Source organism: Diadema antillarum, unplaced genomic scaffold (assembly GCF_040938485.1).
Source record: "Diadema antillarum isolate AM-2024a unplaced genomic scaffold, OU_Dant_1.0 scf00000131, whole genome shotgun sequence".
NCBI classification, from domain to species: Eukaryota; Metazoa; Echinodermata; class Echinoidea; order Diadematoida; family Diadematidae; genus Diadema; species Diadema antillarum.
Genome location: NW_027271020.1, coordinates 2,315,766 through 2,333,539, shown reverse-complemented (window position 1 = coordinate 2,333,539; position 17,774 = coordinate 2,315,766). Strand labels below are relative to the sequence as shown.

At 44.0% G+C, this 17,774-nt stretch overlaps 1 protein-coding gene across 1 annotated transcript in view; it reads right to left on the bottom strand.

The window, feature by feature from the left end:
- Window positions 1–318: 318 nt before the first annotated feature.
- LOC139720689 (uncharacterized) overlaps window positions 319–17,774 on the bottom strand; it is a 34,403-nt gene continuing 16,947 nt past the window's right edge. Inside the window, exons 6-19 of the mRNA XM_071632045.1 lie at window positions 17,270–17,532; window positions 13,981–14,244; window positions 13,924–13,926; window positions 13,259–13,439; window positions 11,052–11,239; window positions 10,307–10,608; window positions 9,213–9,375; window positions 8,363–8,479; window positions 7,267–7,383; window positions 6,056–6,293; window positions 4,888–5,194; window positions 3,906–4,116; window positions 3,039–3,324; window positions 319–2,430 (exon numbers count right to left, since the gene is read on the bottom strand). Of these exons, the coding sequence (XP_071488146.1) occupies window positions 353–2,430; window positions 3,039–3,324; window positions 3,906–4,116; window positions 4,888–5,194; window positions 6,056–6,293; window positions 7,267–7,383; window positions 8,363–8,479; window positions 9,213–9,375; window positions 10,307–10,608; window positions 11,052–11,239; window positions 13,259–13,439; window positions 13,924–13,926; window positions 13,981–14,244; window positions 17,270–17,532 (4,718 nt within the window). The 3' untranslated portion in view covers window positions 319–352. The remainder of the gene's footprint in view (window positions 2,431–3,038; window positions 3,325–3,905; window positions 4,117–4,887; window positions 5,195–6,055; window positions 6,294–7,266; window positions 7,384–8,362; window positions 8,480–9,212; window positions 9,376–10,306; window positions 10,609–11,051; window positions 11,240–13,258; window positions 13,440–13,923; window positions 13,927–13,980; window positions 14,245–17,269; window positions 17,533–17,774) is intronic.

Here is a 17,774-nt window from a genome sequence, read left to right as displayed (position 1 = left end):
CAAGTTCCAAAGAAGAATTTACATGACAACATGCAAATTGCACTGAGATATGTGGCAATTGTGTAAATACAGTGTCACAAATTCAATGTGTACATTTCACAAATATCACAGCTTGTTGAGTAGACATGTTCAGGAAAACGATAAGAGCACTATCTCCACAGAGGGAGATAGCAATGGTCACCATTGCAATCACAAAACGCCAAGGTGTACACAAAATAATTTCAGCACAGTTGACTAAAGAACCATGATTTTGAAGCTTTGTACATGGATGTACATAAATGTACATCTCGGCATGGACTGCGAATCTTTCCCCTCGAGTTCTCTATGCGGGTCTCCTAGCCAGCTGAACTATCTACCACTCAGCACCTCCTCTGTAATCAAAGTCCTTGCCCCTCCTGTGCGGAGGGGGCACATCACGGGGCCTGCCCCGTGGATCACCCCGTGGATCGCGCATACCACCCCTCCTCTTCCGGTGGGGGAACATCCCACCACCCTGCCTGCGCTCATCCCGGGGATACTCCTCGAAGTCCCTCCTGGGGTCGTAGGGCCCCCACCCTTCCGGATCCCGCCTGCGACGGGGGTCCTGCCTCGCCTCATCCCTGCCCCACGGTTCCCGCTCGTCTCTACTGTCATGGCCCATGGGCTCCCCCCGCCCCCACTGTTCTTCATGCCTTTCTTGCCGGCCCCAGTGCCTTCTGTCATCCACATCGCCACCGTGGAAGCGGTCCTGCCGGTGATCGTAATCTGTCCTGGCATCAAAGTCCCGTCCCATTTCCCACTCATCTCGAGGATTGAATGGATGTTGCCTGTCTTTGTCAGGCTCTCTTGGCTGATTCTGTGGGGCAGACGATGGACGGTCCTTTTTGCTGGGTTCGCTGTGGTCGTCGTCATACTTCCAGCCTTCAACCCCCGGTGGAGGAGGCTCCAGTTTGCGCTTCTTTGTGACTGGGACAGCTGGAACCTGTGGGCCTGCCGGTACCGGCGGATGGAAGGGATGGCGGAGGGGCCCTTCTGGATGAGGGGCATGGTGCTTGGCAATGTCCTGGGGATGACCCTTGGGTCCTGGAAACATGAAAGATTGAGATGGATCTGGGTGAAGTGGAGCCCCCGGGGGCTGGTGAGGGAGTTCTGGACGGTGGCTGGGATCATGACTACCAGGTGGGGGCTGAGGCCAATGGTGAGTGGGATGCTGGTGTTGCTGCTCCTGGGGTGGTACCTCATGGTGTGGCTGGTACTGACTACGTGCACCTGCATCCCACGTCCCTTGCAACTCCATCTGAGAGCTGCCTGTTACCTCTGGTCTTGCGACGAGTGGGTGATCTGCCTGGGACTGTGGTATGTTTTCTGGCACAACATCTTGCTTGTCCTTGTTCTCCTGCATTCTGGTTTGCCCCATTTTCCACATCATTGCATCCACAGCAAATTGGGGCAATTCAGGCGGTGGTAGCAGGGGTGGGGCTTGGGGTGTGCTGACTGAGCCCTTTGGCACCTCTTGGCCTTCTGCCGACGGTGCACTGACGAGGCCACTGGAGGAGTCGTCCTTTGGTGTCATGGTGCTGGAATCAGCCGGTGCCAGTCTCACATCGGGGGATGTGCCCGCATCATCGGCGCTCTCCTCAGCATCACTCTTCTTACCAGCAGCCTTGTTGATCTCCGACTGGAGAGACTCGATCTGCCGGTCCAGGAGTGCCTTCTTGGCCTCCTCCACCTGCTTGGTAAGCTGGATCAGCAGCTGCTGCTGCTCCGACAAACCCGTCTGTTCGCTGAACGCACTGAGCAGGTTCTGCGAGGCATCGGCTGCCACGCTGGCAATGTCACTGGGACGCACATCGCTCTTCTGTGGCTCTGCAGTATTGGTGACCGACGACTGCGCAGGTTCATCCTTGCTGATGGTCACCTCCAAACCGGGGATTGTGGCTGCAGTGGTAGCCGGCGGTTCTGCGGGCTCAGGTATCACAGCCGAGGGGGGCATGCTGCGCCCCGCACTCCAATCGTCCGCAGGATCCGATGGGTCATAGGGAGCCTCCCGCTCCTCGATTGTGGGGGAGTATGGCTCTTCCAGTTCAACCTCGAGTTGTTTGGGGTCTGCGTTGGCGTACTGCGCCACGATCGGATCGACCAGCTGGGTTTCTGGAACGTACACCTCTTTGGTGCGCAGAGGAACCTGCGGCTCCTTGTCCTTTATGATGTCCGATATCTCACGGATGTTCGGCAGGGCCATGCTGAACGATGACAAGGTGTTGGCCGGCGGCTGGATCTCCCGCACGGGCTGGGGCTTCTTCTGTGGAATGTGCTGAGTTGGCGGTTCCTGTTGCTGCCGCCCGCTGGGCTTGGTTACACTCTCCTCGTCCAGGCTGAGCGAGCGGGGAGGTTTGTCCTTATGTCGGACAACGATGCCCAGGAGAAGGTGAGGTCTGGACGGAGGCAAACCTGGGTCAAAAATATGAAATTCAAGCAACTGCTATTAGGATTCCACTCATGCAATGAAGTATTGAACAAAGACCAGTAATGAAAAGTGACTAGCTGCCAACTTTTAAATTATGTAAATAGGAAAAACTGGGAGAAGATATTAATACCCAAAATAGGAATTTTAACCCATCCCCAATAAATCACTTTAGCAGGAGTTAACAAAAAGACAGCACAAATGAAACTTCTTCTTTGCTATGAAATAGCGATGTGAAAATGTGAACGCTTGGCAGGTACACAAACGAGACAAATATTGCCTTGAAACAACAAGCTTTATAAAGTTCCGCAAAGAATGATATCAAATTGAAATTGTATCAAATATGTCTAAATGACCTGTGTATATCATCAGTTTTTGCAGGTCCATCTCTGAAGGCAGAATTTCTATTGCACCTAATATAATCTTTGCTACTTGTCTAGGCTGGTCGCACAACAACCTTTGGCATCTGTTGCGTTGCTGTGCAGAGCCCCGCTGACAAAGATTTGTATTCAAATTGATATTACAGTAACAGGACAAGCGCATTGACTTTTGTTTATAGGAAATAAGGTGCCCTGTAGGCAATCCCTATGCTCACCTGGTCCATGAAATGGCAAGATGTGAGATGGCACTTTGTCCGTAGACGGGAGGGCCAGCAGGTAGAAGTCCTTCACGTGGCTGCGGTTTTTGCCAATGACGCCAATCCGCTGCCGCGTGTAAAAGTAGTCAAAGAGGGAAAAGTACGCCTCCTCTTCGTCCCCCTGCCACACGTGGAAGCGCATGACGGTCATCTCGGTCGACTGCGACTGCTTGAGCTTGCCAAAATAGTCCCAGACCACTGGGTATGGTATGCGGCCACAGACCTCCAGGGTGTCTTGCAAATCCTTTGGAAGAGGTTGCAAAGAAAGGATGAGACTAACATTGTATATCCACTCCCTGCCACTCTTCGTTCATTCATCAAAATTTTTCATCGTTGTAGTCTGCTTATGAGTCTGGACTAATTTTATGTGGTAAGAATAATGGTTGGATTTCTTTTTTTTTAGGGGGGGTAGTGATAAATTGAATGGAAATCTATAGACTTGATTCATCTTGAGAATTTTGCACGGTTGCAGAATGTCTCCCAGTATCATGTATGAAATCTTACAACAATAAAACTCAGTTTGTAAAAAAAAAAAAAGGAAAAACTAAACCAATGTCACTCGAGCATACACTCGCCTCTTTTACTGAGAAAAATGGTTGGATTTTTTTTTTTTTTTTTTTTTTTTTTTTTTTGGGGGGGGGGGGGAGTCCTAATGAAATCACTGAAAATTTGTAGAATTGTTTCCCCTCCATCATAAAAATGTCTCCCATTTTACTACTCTGAAAAAGGGGTCTGAACTGCCTACCTCTACACTGTACCAGCTTATGAAAGGAATCCAATTTTCAGGTTTGCGAAAGGGATACAAGAACTTTCAAACATACTTACCAGGGGGATACTGTGGGCTGGGCCCGACACGTGGTGTGCAACAGCCACAAACTTGGCCACTTCGTGCATGAAGATGAAGCCCCTCCAGGCCGGGGTTGATGGGGTTGCAGCCGAGGACGACGACCTCTTGACCTGCGCAGGTCGCGCCGGCTTCTCTCTGCCCGGCTTTGGCAGGGTACGGACGGTGGGCGTGGGGCTTCCCGGTGGCGTTCTGATCGCATTCGATGATCACAAACAATAAAATGTTTGAGCCATAATAAAAGATGATTCCATTTCACAATCAACGACTGCTCACCATTTGCAGTTATTTTTTTCTCTCACTTATCAAGAAGGCAAATTAATCATTTAGCAAGGAGAAGAGCTTTATATAACACCAAATCAATAAAAGAAATAACTAACAAGATCACAGAAATTTCTTTCATGTAGACTGCTGCAAGAATTTCATTTAATGCTTCCAAAAAATAGTCCGCATCTCCATATTGAGCAGTAGCCCAGTAGCCTTCAAGTAATTTTAAGTGAACAGACCCCTGTGGCTCTTACACACATGTTGAGGGGGTACAGGTGTGTGGAAATCTGTTTCCCTTGCCACATTCATATCACCCTTGTATCACTCCGCAGTTACTTAATCACCATGTACATGTATATATCATCTCTTTGCTTAAACTCATGCACAAAAAAGAAAAAAAAAAGGAAAATACATTGCTTCCTTTGTTCATTATGTAAGATCGACACTGCATGGAACCTCAAGGTACTAATGACCAGTACAGTGCACTCCTGCTATAACAAACATTGTTAAATCAAAATCCTGGTTGCAACAAAATACAAATTCAGGCCACAGCATTATCTGCTTTATGATTTTTATTGTTTATTCCTTCAGGAATAACGAAATTTTGATATAACGAAAGAAAACTGCCGATCCAGAGGACTTTGTTATAATGGGAGTCCACATTACCCCAAAATGAGAAATGTCCAGTAATCTTACCTGGCCTCATCTTTAGGTGCCCTGATGATAACAGTGTTCTCGTCGTCATCGTCGTCGTCGTCATCATCGACACCCTCTGCCGCCCCACTCACCGTCTCCATGAGGTCGTCGTAGAGCTCCTCGTTCACCGACTTCGGCCGGTACTTCTTCTCGTCCGCATCCTCCCCGAAGAACTTGACCGGCTTTTCTCCCGTGTGTGGCGGCTCCTCGTCAAACTCTTCAGACACCCTGGAGGTCAGCTTTGGAGTGTTCCTCACGATGGCCTTCTTCTTGGATGCTTTCTCCTCCCTCGGAGCAGGGATTTTTCCTGGAAGATGGAACATTAAGGTGCAAGAAAAGAGCTTCATAAGTGAGTCAAGAGGACAAATAAAAACAACAATAACAAAGTATGTGCAATTATTTTGAATAAGTCCACACACAGTTACCTGAAGTGGAAAGCAATAATTAGCTCACAGAACACACAAAAGCTCCATAACAGAAATATAAACATAAGTCAATGTGACAAAAGAAAGAAAGGACTTTTAGGAAAAGAAGCACCTCTTATGATAGCCAACCATAGAGAAGAGATATACAGTATGTTCCAAAGAAATATTACAATCGGATTTTTGCATTGATAACTTCCAATATGATTAAACTGTCTGAATGCTATTTCAGGGTCTAAAAATATAACATCTTACCTATATTTTGCAGAAAACCCCATTCAATTTGGTTAAGTGGTCACAGAGAAATGTGAATCGTTGTGAAGCATGTCGTGGATGTGAGTCTTCTAAGTTTAGCACTAGGATGCTCTTAGAACTACATATTAATGTGTGAACACAATGGACAGAACTTGGAGGGAAGGGATCCTGACATGCTCTACAAAAATCCTCATTTCTCTTTGACCATGAAAGCGAATCGGATGGGGTTTTCTGCAAGACATGGGTAATAAGTTACAGTTTCATACCCTGAAATTGTATTCGGATTGATTCACTATTTTTAAAGTTATTATTGCGAAGGGTCCCGTTGTAATTTTTTTTGGACATACGGTATATCACACATATAATTACCAGCTTCCTCCAGTCTGTAAGAATATCTGTGGATGGGACTTTACAATAACAAAGCCGATTTAAGTTGTCTTAACCCAATCCTAATGCAGGAAATGAAATACCGGTGGACAGTGCATTCTCACCTGTACAGATTTTGCAGTTGAGATCAAAGAGGTGAGCCTTGTGTTGGTCCGTGGTATCCAGGAGCATGGTGGTGGGGGTGGGCGGGGAAGTGGGCGTGGTCGGCGAGGTGGGGTCAGCACTGTGGAGCCCAGTGGGGGTGGTTGGCGTCGTGGGCGTCGCCCTTGTGGGACTCCTCAGCTCGCCGAGTGGGGGCGACTTTTCGTGCTTCGCGGCCTCTGCATCAATTTCCACATGGGGCTGTGATGGAAATTCAAAGTTCAACAACCACTCAGCATGCAAATGCTTTAGTACAAAATCACAAGTATTCACAAATATCACAAATCACAAATATCGAACCACATTGTGGAGAATGAGTTGATATACTGTTTCAAGTTCCGAAATAACTAGCGTTTTTGTCAGGAAAGTGATATATTTATTTCTCATTCAATCACTGTCGTTCTCAACCATGATTCCAACCACTTGAGAAACTGTCATCCAGGCACCAATTTTCAAAATATTATATCTACAAAAAGTATGGCAAATGGGGGTATAGGTTAATGGACCAGATTAGACTTGCATACAAAGGGCTTGCTAGTGTTCTCTCAGGCAGTTTCTATATTCTCCTCACTTATGAAAAAGGTGTAGGATACGATACACTCTGACAGAAGAGGAATCTCTGACAATCATGTAGAGCAAAATGTATTTCATTATCCTTTAGAAATTGAACAGCATCTTTCAGCTGGATTTAAGTTACAACAACATACAAAATGCATGGCAATTGGCATGATGTCCCTTGTGTGACATGACTTCACATCTAAAAAAAATTGAAATTTTCACGAGAACAAAAGGACATTTTGCATTTTCGCAGTATTTTTTGGCAAAGTAACATCAATGTTCAATAGTGCACAAACATTGTTTTGGATTTCACTAATAATTGTAATGTTTTACGACTTAAATCAGTATTTCTGATATCAAAAAGTTTGTTATGCGCCAATTTCAGATACAAGGTTCTGTCATCCCAGGGATGAAATGGCTTTATCCCCCAGAAGTGCTGTAAAAGCAGAAATTTTTGCGCGCATTTTAGCTCCATAAATTTTGCAAGAGCCAAGATTTGCAAAATTAAAATGCACACAAAAGTTCTTGTGTACACTCTAATGCATTGAATGCCAGTCGCAATTTGTAAAAATTTCATGCCGCCAGGATTTCATGCCAGGATTGGCAGGGAGCTCACCACCAAATCTCCCAGCGTCTCCTCCCCAAGCTCCACCTCCCCTTTGTGGGTCTTCTTGACAAACGTCATCGGCATCGACTTCTTCTCCTTCTCCGTCTGCACTATCATGTCAAGCTCCTGGTGAGTAGGGAGAGAGAAAAGGGAGGGGGTAAAGGATCGTAGACTTTTACAGAATCGATTCCTCCTCTTTTTTTCTTTTGACAATGACAAAAAGTGGTGAATATTTATAGTCTACTGGCATAGGAAGCTAAACAGGTCATTTGACAATACAAATCGTTGTGTGCCAAGAGGAACGATGCACACACACGGGATTCAAGGAAGGTGTGCCCAGAAGAACGATGCAACCGCACGCGAGGCGCATGATATACTTACAGGCCTCGCCAGCATTTGCAACGTTCTTCCAGGCACACAATGAAATGTCTTCACTGTTAAGAGAATCAGGGAAGCTGGTGATAGTCACATTATGTCAAATGGCTAAAGAATGTTAGGAACTATTGTGGCTCAGTGGATACAACCAAAGACTATCAACCATGAGGTCCTTAGTTCAAGTCCCCTGGCTGCAGTGGTTGTTCCCTCGGGCAAGGCACTTTATCCCCATTGCTTTTAGTCCTGCAGAGGGAACGTAAAGCCATCATTCTTGTGATTGCTTGTTAACAAGAATATCAACTGCTTCCATAGCAGTCACATAATTCCATTCAATGTATTTCACTTCACAGTATCTTTGTAGAGTTGCAAAGTGGTTTTTCTTAGATATAGTCGTCCTTGAAAATACACAGGGATCCTGACAGCTTAAATTTCTCTGGTATAAATGTTTCTTGGATGCAAAATCAGGTCTTTAATGGCAACATTATCTTGCATTTTTGGGTGATAAAAGTTTGCGGCTCCTGCCACCCCCGTAATAAAATTTAGGAATGTGGCTATGGCAACTGGTATGCATCAGCCATATCACATCACTCTCCAACGGGTCTGTTGTACAACTTGAGTGTGAGACGAGAGTTTCACATGATAGGTAAAAAAAATGAAATGACATGTTTGAAAGATTGATTGCACAACCCCATAACACATACACACTCACTCTCTCTCTCTCAGTACTCACATTCTTGGCCTCCTGCTCCCTCCACTTCATGAGCTCCTTGGAGGCCAGCTGATCCGACGACATCCGCACCAGATTCCTCGGCGAGATCTCCCCCTTTAAGATGTGTCGGAACAGACCCTGGAAAATAGGTAAGACAGAGTGGGGGATTGGAGAGCGTTAGGTTATGACATCACAGTCAGAGTTCCGCCTACCCATGGCAAAGGTCATACAAGTTCCGTTCTTTATCAAATGACCATCTGGAAAGTGCACAGGAATAATGTCTCTACCATAGCAGTCTTCACTCAGTTTTCGCACTAATATGCCATTTAGAGAGAAGTAGTTGCATATGAAAAGTTTGATAACGTATGCTGCATATTGTGCAATATGAGTGGGGAAAACCCAAGTGTTGGCTACATCTGAGTCATCAATGAACAGAAAAGAATGCACGGTCATTGTGAATACATCTCCATGCACTGTCTCCTGATGTGGAAAGTAAATGGTGCACTCAGAACACGCTTTCTCAAGTTTTAAGAGACCCATTGGATTCACTTGAGAGAACCACTTACATCTGAGTTCAATTACTCTCTTGAAAGTTTTACAGACACAGGAATCCCTATACAGGATGCAACAAAGTTTCACATATGTGCTATGCAGCAACATTTAACACTAAATAGCACATCAAGCAGAGACCCAAGTTCGACAAAATGGTATAGTATCAAACTTTCCTCCACTGGAGGAATGATTACTGACACAGAGAAGGAAGAGAATAAAAAGGAGAGAAAAGCAGGCGAAGGAGATGAAAGAAGAGAAGAAGAACGAGAAGTAAGAAGTCGTCATAGCGGCAACACGATCAGCTCTCGATGGTCCCTACCAAATTCTTGGTGTCCTTGATGTTGAAGATGAGGGTGCGGTACTTGGCCTTGTACTTGGCCCCGGTGTCGTTGAAGAGTTTGTAGAGCTCAAACTCGATCTGCTTGGCCACCTTCTTGACCTCGTCCGCAGTTACACCCTTCACGTCCGGCGCCTTCTTCACCCTGTCATATCACACAAGAGGTTTATACTCTGAATTATTCATATCACTCTTTATGTCTTTCCTGTACAAAAACAAATTATCCCTCTGTTTCCAGAGTACAGTTCTCAAAGAGTGAATTTTCACACGTGAGATGAACAAGATTTTTCATGAGATGAGACGCCCTATTCAGTGGGGTACAACAGCCTCACGCCAAAACTGCAACACATTTAACAATCCACTAAAAGTCTCCATTGCCTCCATTGTAATTTGACCACTGATTATCCATCTGAATGCACTGTTAACTCTTTTGTGTGTCACACATTCGAACGCCCAATTCAGTCAGAGGCATACCAACTTCATCACATATTTCGCTCAAATGAACAGCCACACACAGCGGGATCAATTAATGGCAATAAGCCACAGTAAATTGAAAACATCATAGCCATAGCTTTGCTATACAAGTGACATCACAGCAAAGTTTGCAACTTTATCACAAATTATGCTGTGCTGCATTTCTAGCATGAATACTTCTACAAAAAGTTACATGACTTTGAAGAACAATGTCTTCCAAGAGCACTCATGCGTCGTGGTCTCAGAATAATGTGGAACATACACGTAGTAGGTGATCGTTCTTTTGCTGTTGCAGCGCCTAGTCTGTGGAATAGGTTGCCAGACAGACTTTTGGCTGAAACAAACACGAAGCAAGTTGTTCAATTGTTAAAACTATACCTCTTTTCTGATGTTGACCTATAAGATGGAAGTTACGTAAAGTGCATAGAGAATCTTTTAGATTATTATGCACTATATAAATGCAAACTATTATTATTATCATTATCATTATCATCACTATCATTATTATTATCATTGTTATTACTGTTATGCAAAAAACACAGTACACAAAGAGTAAATTCTCTGCAAAGATGGAGGAGATCAGGGGAGGCCACCTCTCTCACCTGGTGAGGAGGACTTCCAGCAGGGTGCGCTTGACGTTGACCCTCACGCTCTCCGAGGTCTGCTCCGCCAGCTTGCTGCTCTCCGCCTGGAGCCGCGCCCTCTCCTCACGCTCTTTCTTCTCCCTCTCCCTCCGCTCCTTGTCCTCCTTCCGCCTCCTCTCCTCCTCCTTACGCCTCCGCTCCTCCTCCTCCTTCTTCTCCTCCTCCCGCCTCCGCCGCATCTCCTCGATCCGCTGCCGGTCCCGCTCCCGCTCCTGGGCCAGCTCTTCCTCCCGCCGCTTCATCTCCAGGAGTTGCCGCACCTGGGAGACAAGTATCACCGCAACGACAATCAGACGTCGAAATGTGGCATCGTGAAAGAGGAACTTGACCCGTTCCATACAGAATTCTGAAATCCCCACAGACTTAATACACAGGCTACCAGGTTCCCGTATGGAACGGGCTTTCATCCTGTTGCATGGTTTCATGCCTGCTCTCTCCATTTTCTTAAAAGAATTTCAATACTTTGAACATTTTACTGTACAGGACATCTAAAGAGGATATATTTCTGCAGAAAAAAAAGTCCAATTTGATGGAAAATGGATACAAAACTTTCTGGAAAGGAACTCTTCAAACATACATACTATACAAAACAATTTTAAATCGAAAGATACACAGATGATAAGATTGTTTATATTCACGTTTTAAACTACTGACTGATTCATCCACACTTCTCATGTTCCGATGACGACAAACACGCTCTTACCTTCTCCCGTCTTTCCTTCTGCCGCTTCTCAAGGCTCTCGCTGCTCGGCGTAGCCCCTTCCTTGTTGGGGCTTGTTATCTGCTTGGTGCTCACCTTCTTCTCCGAGTCGGAGGCAGACGACGTACGGCTGCGGTCGCTGTCGAGTGACGTTCGGCGCCCGTCTGGCTTGTGCTTGGAGGATCCTTTCCCTGTGTGTGGAATATTGTATGTGATGACTTGTGTGTCGACACCATTGATCTTAAACCGCCAAACAGTACTGCCAATGCTAGGGTTGGGTCTAGCAAGATCTTTGCCAGAAAGCACAGCACTCTGAATGAGTTAGGAGATATGCCTAAAGAGCACCACTGAAAGGCCACCAACGGCATCGCCTAAAAAGACTTCAGACTGTCAGAAGCCTGAAGATCTTGTTTCTAAATTTCTGCCACCTGAAGACTTACTGAGATTTCAGTATCAACAACTCCTGTGTTTTCTTTGAGAAGTCAATTGACTGATTTGGAAGCAGACTGTATTCATAGGAAATATTAACCCCACCTGGCCCAATAATTCATCCTTCTAAATCAACAAATAATAAGCAAATAAAAGTCATAAACATTAATAGATTAGCCGCATACAGCAAAGGCTACAAAAACCAACAAAATACCACCCTACCACACTTTCGACTTCATCATACAAATTACAGAATGATAATTAACAAGGAAAAGTAGAAATTACGCGGTGCGTAATATATGTCCCCGCCGGAAGTAGCATTTAGTAGCAAAATGTACAATGTAGGTAAAAAGATCAAGGTCAAAGGTCAAAGAAGTCAAAGGTCAAAATTCTGTGAAGAAGTTTTGAAGCCCTCACCTAGTGCCATCACATAAAGCAAACGGAATCGAAATCGGGTTACAAATGGCGAAGGAGTAGCATTTTGTAGCCAATGTACAATATAGGTAAAAAATCAAGGTCAAAGGTCAAAGAAGTCAAAGGTCAAAATTCTGCGTAGAAGTTCTGAAGCCCTCACCTAGTGCCATCACATAAAGCAAACGGAATCGAAATCGGGTTAGAAACGGCAAAGGAGTAGCATTTGGTAGCAAAATGTACAATACAGGTCAAAAATCAAGGTCAGAGGTCAAAGAAGTCAAAGGTCAAAATTCTGTGTAGAAGTTTTGAAGCCCTCACCTACTGCCATCACTTACAGCAAACGGAATTGAAATCGGGTTACAAATGGCGAAGGAGTAGCATTTTGTATCAAAATGTACAATATAGGTCAAAAATCAAGGTCAAAGGTCAAAGAAGTCAAAGGTCAAAATTCTGTGTAGAAGTTCTGAAGCCCTCACCTACTGCCATCACATAAAGCAAACGGAATCGAAATCGGGTTAGAAATGGCGAAGGAGTAGCATTTGGTAGCAAAATGTACAATACAGGTCAAAAATCAAGGTCAGAGGTCAAAGAAGTCAAAGGTCAAAATTCTGTGTAGAAGTTTTGAAGCCCTCACCTAGTGCCATCACTTAACGCAAACGGAATTGAAATCGGGTTACAAATGGCGAAGGAGTAGCATTTTGTATCAAAATGTACAATATAGGTCAAAAATCAAGGTCAAAGGTCAAAGAAGTCAAAGGTCAAAATTCTGTGTAGAAGTTTTGAAGCCCTCACCTAGTGCCATCACATAAAGCAAATGGAATCAAAATCGGGTTAGAAATGGCGAAGGAGTAGCATTTTGAAGCAAAATGTACAATATAGGTCAAAGGTCAAGGTCAAAGGTCACAACTGAAATTCTGTGTAGAAGTTTCAAAGCTCCCATGTAGTGCTATCATATAAAGCAAACAGAATCAAAATCGGGTTAGAAATGGCGAAGGAGTAGCATTTTGAAGCAAAATGTACAATAAAGGTCAAAGGTCAAGGTCAAAGGTCACAACTGAAATTCTGTGTAGAAGTTTCAAAGCTCCCATGTAGTGCTATCATATAAAGCAAACAGAATCAAAATTGGCTCATAAATGACAGAGAAGTAGCAAATTGAACATTTTGATCACACACGGACGCACAGACGGACGGACAGAAGGACACACAGACACACATACGTACGGAGCCCGTTTCATAGTCCCCTGCTCGAACTCGTTCGGTGGGGACAATAATTGTCAGAAGGGATATTGATGATTTGCAAAACCTGAAGCAAAGTCTACAGGAGAACAGCCCACTAGCACACTAGCACACTACCACTAACGCCATACCTGAATAGAAGGCCGAGGCGGAGTATCCGTGCTTGATGTTGGGCCGGAGCACTTCATACGTCGGATGTCTCCCCAGCCAGTAGGGGAGCTCCCCGTAGGTGGGGGCGGTCAGTCCGGTCCGGAGGCGTCCGGTGTGCCTCTCGATGACCGAGATCCTGTCATCCTCCCTCGGTTTGGTGGACTGATTGGAAAAAAAACATAGATGACATTTACAATGTAAAGTAAATCAACAATTAATTCACAGTTTTACGCTTAAAATTCATCACAGAAAGTTCTATGCTACTGTGATGCAGTCAAAAGGTAAACTCCTCTGGAAATTGCACAAATACCAAATCAGTTTGCGTCAAAACAGAAAGAGCTGTCAAGAAAGTACCCTTTCTGTTTTCTACCATTTGTGGTTAGATCTGCAAATTCAGACATGTACAAAACTGGGTACTGTTTGCAAGATAAAACTGGATAAAGAATGTTTTTTTGTTACAATGCGTAGATGTTTCGCAAGGAGTAAATCTGTTTCATTTTGCCTTCTGGAGTTATCATCTGTACTCAAATGATATAAACTGAAGACCGGTAGGGTACTACCTCTGTATTCTCCAATGCAATTCTGTCTAAAAAAAAATTTTTTTTTTAACCAATGTCTCACAACTTTGAAGGCACCATTGTCCTACCTGCTTCTCAACTGACAATTATGTTTCCTAAACAGTGAAATCACATGAATTTCTCACCACTGATGAGACGGAGGACGCCCCAGTGGAATCCCGTCGACCCTTGATCCCCATGGCCCGCTCCCGCTCCGCATTCAGCAGCTTCATGGACTCCTTGGCATGCTTGACGATGCAGCCGGGGCTGCAGTACACGGAGCCCGACCGCGCCCAGTTGTCACACCCCGTCCCGATGCAGTGCTGCTTGGGGGGCGGTGGCCGGAAGAACTTCAGCCGCTTCTTCTTGCTTGGAGCGGGGCCCTCCTCCTCCTCCGCCTCCTCCTCCTCCTCCCTCTCCTCCTCCTTCTTCTTCTTCTCTTCCTTTTCCACTTCCCTCTTCTTTCCACCTTTCGGGGTTTCCTTTCAAATGAAGAAAATACCACAGACTAACAGCTGAGCACCAATGCATCATCAGCATAACTCTGCCCCCCCACGGAAAAAAGCAGTAACTGACATTTTTATGAATTTGTACTTTTTTGGAAAAATGAATAGTTTACCCAATGCTCTTAAATGTGAATAAGTCAGTTTTGAAAAAAAAAAAATAAGATTGACCAAAAATGCAATTTTTCACTTTTGCAAAAAGCAGTAACTGCATCCAGTCGATTCAACTTTTCAAGTTTCCCCACGGAAGAAAGCAGTAACCAACAAAACCTACGGAAGAAAGCAGTAACTAACAATTTAGTCTAATAATTCAGACTCTTTAGTCCTGCCGGTACATTTTTTCCTAATACTTTTTTTTTTCAAATTCTATCAATTTTCTAAAACAACATAAACAGCAGATTCTTCATTAATTTAGGGGAGTAGATATAAAAAGATTGTTTCACCAGTAACTTGACTCTGCCCGCAGGGAATCATAATGACAAGTTGTAGAAAAAAGTTTCTTTCTGGAGACTAGCAGAGCTAACATACTGAGCGCACTCAGAGTGCAGAATACGCGTACTGCATGCGCGCATAAATTTTGCAGCATGCCTACAACATGTCATACACTGCAGCAAACTGCAGAATTCATCACACACAGTCTAGTCATCACTTATGCACAGTACAGTACAGTCTGAGTGACAGTGCCAACCATGCAGTCACACAGTGACTGAAAATTTTCTGCAGTCCAGGCATGCCTGCAAATCTATCATGAATTGCAGAGGAACCAGAAAATCAAGGTGAGCTGAAAATATGAGTAGAAATTTTGAATGGAGATGAGCACTAGATCTAGTATACACTAGAGGTCTAGTCTAGTAGTAACGTTAGATCATCTAACGCTAGGTCTACCGCGTACCAGACCGTTCACTTCAATTACCTTACTGTTGTGTTACACAAAATACCATTTATTCCTAGATAGAGTAGAAGCGACAAGGCCGAGTCTAGGTCTAATGTTAGGTCCTAGATCTTATAGATCTAGACTAACCAGAAAGTAGAAGAACTTTATAACCTGGTGGTGGTAACAATTCTCCTCACTATGGTCATGTGACATGTGCAGTTACTGCTTTTTTTCCATGGGGAAAACAGCAGACTCCTGGCCATCTGTAGACCGAGTGCAGTTACTGCTTTTTTCCGTGGGGAAACCACCCAGAATCAAGGGTGAGTCACCGCAGTAACTACATTTTCCTAAATAACATTTAAAAAATAACGGAAACACAAGTTTTTCCTAGGTTTTGTTAGACAACTAGGTATGGTGCATAATCATACCACAAAATTATTTTCGACTGTTTCTGTGTTTTTAAAGAATCTGCGAAAAACACAAAATCGCATTTATCTCAGCTCAGCGGATATGCAGTTACTGCTTTCTTCCGTGGGGAGGCAGAACTATACCATTAAAGGACAAGTCCACCTTCACATACATAAGGATTGAGAGAATGCAGCAATATTAGTAGAACACATCGGTGGAAGTTTGAGGAAAATTGGACAATCCATTCAAAAGCTACGAATATTTTAAGTATCTGCGCAGTCACTGCTGGAAGAGAAGACTACTACAGTGTGTGATGTCACATGCGTACAACTATATAAGGAAAATAAAAAGAGAATTTCACAAAACTTTACTTTTTGAATAAAGTGCACATTTCTTCAACTTGCTACTGACGTATGTTAAGGGTAATATCATTCCCCCTGCCTTCTGAAAGAGAGAAGTCGAGTGTTCTTTTGTTATGCGAGAAAAATGGAAATATGTTGAATTTTCTTTATTCTTTCTTTATATCACTGTACTCATGTGACATCACAAGCTAGAGTAGCCTTTTCATCCTGCCGTGACTGAGCAGAAACTTCAGAAATTCATAACTTTTTAACGGATTGTCCGATTTTGCTCAAAGTCTCACTGATGTGTTCTACTAATATTGCTGCATTCACTCAACCCACATGTCTATGAAGGTGAACTTGTCCTTTAAGTAACTCCACTTTGCATTACAAGTTATCTCTGCATCATAATGTTAACATAATTGGGGATATTCTCTATGAAGGAAAACTATAAATTCATTTGAACAGAACTTCCTTCAAACCAGGAAGATTCAGCAGCACTTGCAGCATGTGTTTAAGAACGATTGAGGTAGCGGATGTACTGATGACCCCCAAAAGTTGAAAATGCACTGAAATACTAAGTACACAAACAATACCATTTATCTCATTCTTTCTCTTTCACATGTGTTCCCCTTTCTGCTTCCAAAGGCTTGGAGTAAATTCTCTTCTATTTTAGTTCACAGCTCTGCACACATTGTTTTCTGCCACTGCACAAAGGGAAAAACTTCATGAAAATGAAAACCTGATAGACACAACATTATCATAATTGATATATTACTACTGTCATTGCTAACAATTAATATTTCTATTACCTCTGTAAAAATTCAGATCTTCTGCAACAGAAAAATCACTTTTCCTATAAATCATCATCATCTCGTGTCATGACACAACCATTTCCCAATGTCTAGTGCATGCAAGAGCCACGTCATTCGCCACTGCCAGGTCCCTCTCGGTACAAGGTTGTAACATTGTATTGCAGCTCAGAAGATGAAGCAGAGTCTGGCTGCCCTGCCCACACTCACACTCTGCAGAGCTATCAGTGTACCCCCACTTCAGCATGTTTGCCTTGCACTTCCCCATGCCCGATCTTATCTGTTCAAACTACGCCCGGTGATCCATGGCTGTTTGGAACCTGCAGGGAGTGACTCAGTTAGATTGATATGCATGTGATTGTCGTATCCGGATTCCCTTAATATGTCATCCCACAGTTTCATATGTTATCCCACAGTTTCATATGTTCTGTTGATACGTTGCTTTCTATAAATGATTGCATGTTATCATTTTTATGGTAAATTTAATATTCAATTACCTCTGCTCCTTTCTTGGCACTCGCATCGCTCTTTCTTTTGGAGCCAACCTTCTCCCTCTTCTTTTCTTCCGCTTCCTTTTGCCCTTTCTCCTTCTCCTTCTCGCTCTCCACCTCTCCCTTCTCCTTCTTCTTCTTCTTCTCCTCCTGGCTCTTGGTCTTCTCCTTATCCTTTGGCGTCTCTTCCTTCGGCACCTCCGCCTCTTGTTTCTTCTTTGTCTCCTCTTTCGTCTTTGCTTCTTGGTCCGGCCCTTTCTTTGCCGCTTCTGAAAATCGAGACAGAATTACCTTCCATCCTCACTGAAATTATCTACTGGTGGAAAGGACTCGTCAGACAAAACCTCTACCATGCAATACATGTATCTCTTTCTTTTTAATTTTGTCAACTTTTTGAACAACTCAATTGTCATATGTTCACAAATTCATATTTATCACAGAATTGTGGATCTTGGTGCGTCTAATGCTGTACAGTCATAAGAACTTGGTCTTTAATGACAGACGGTTCATT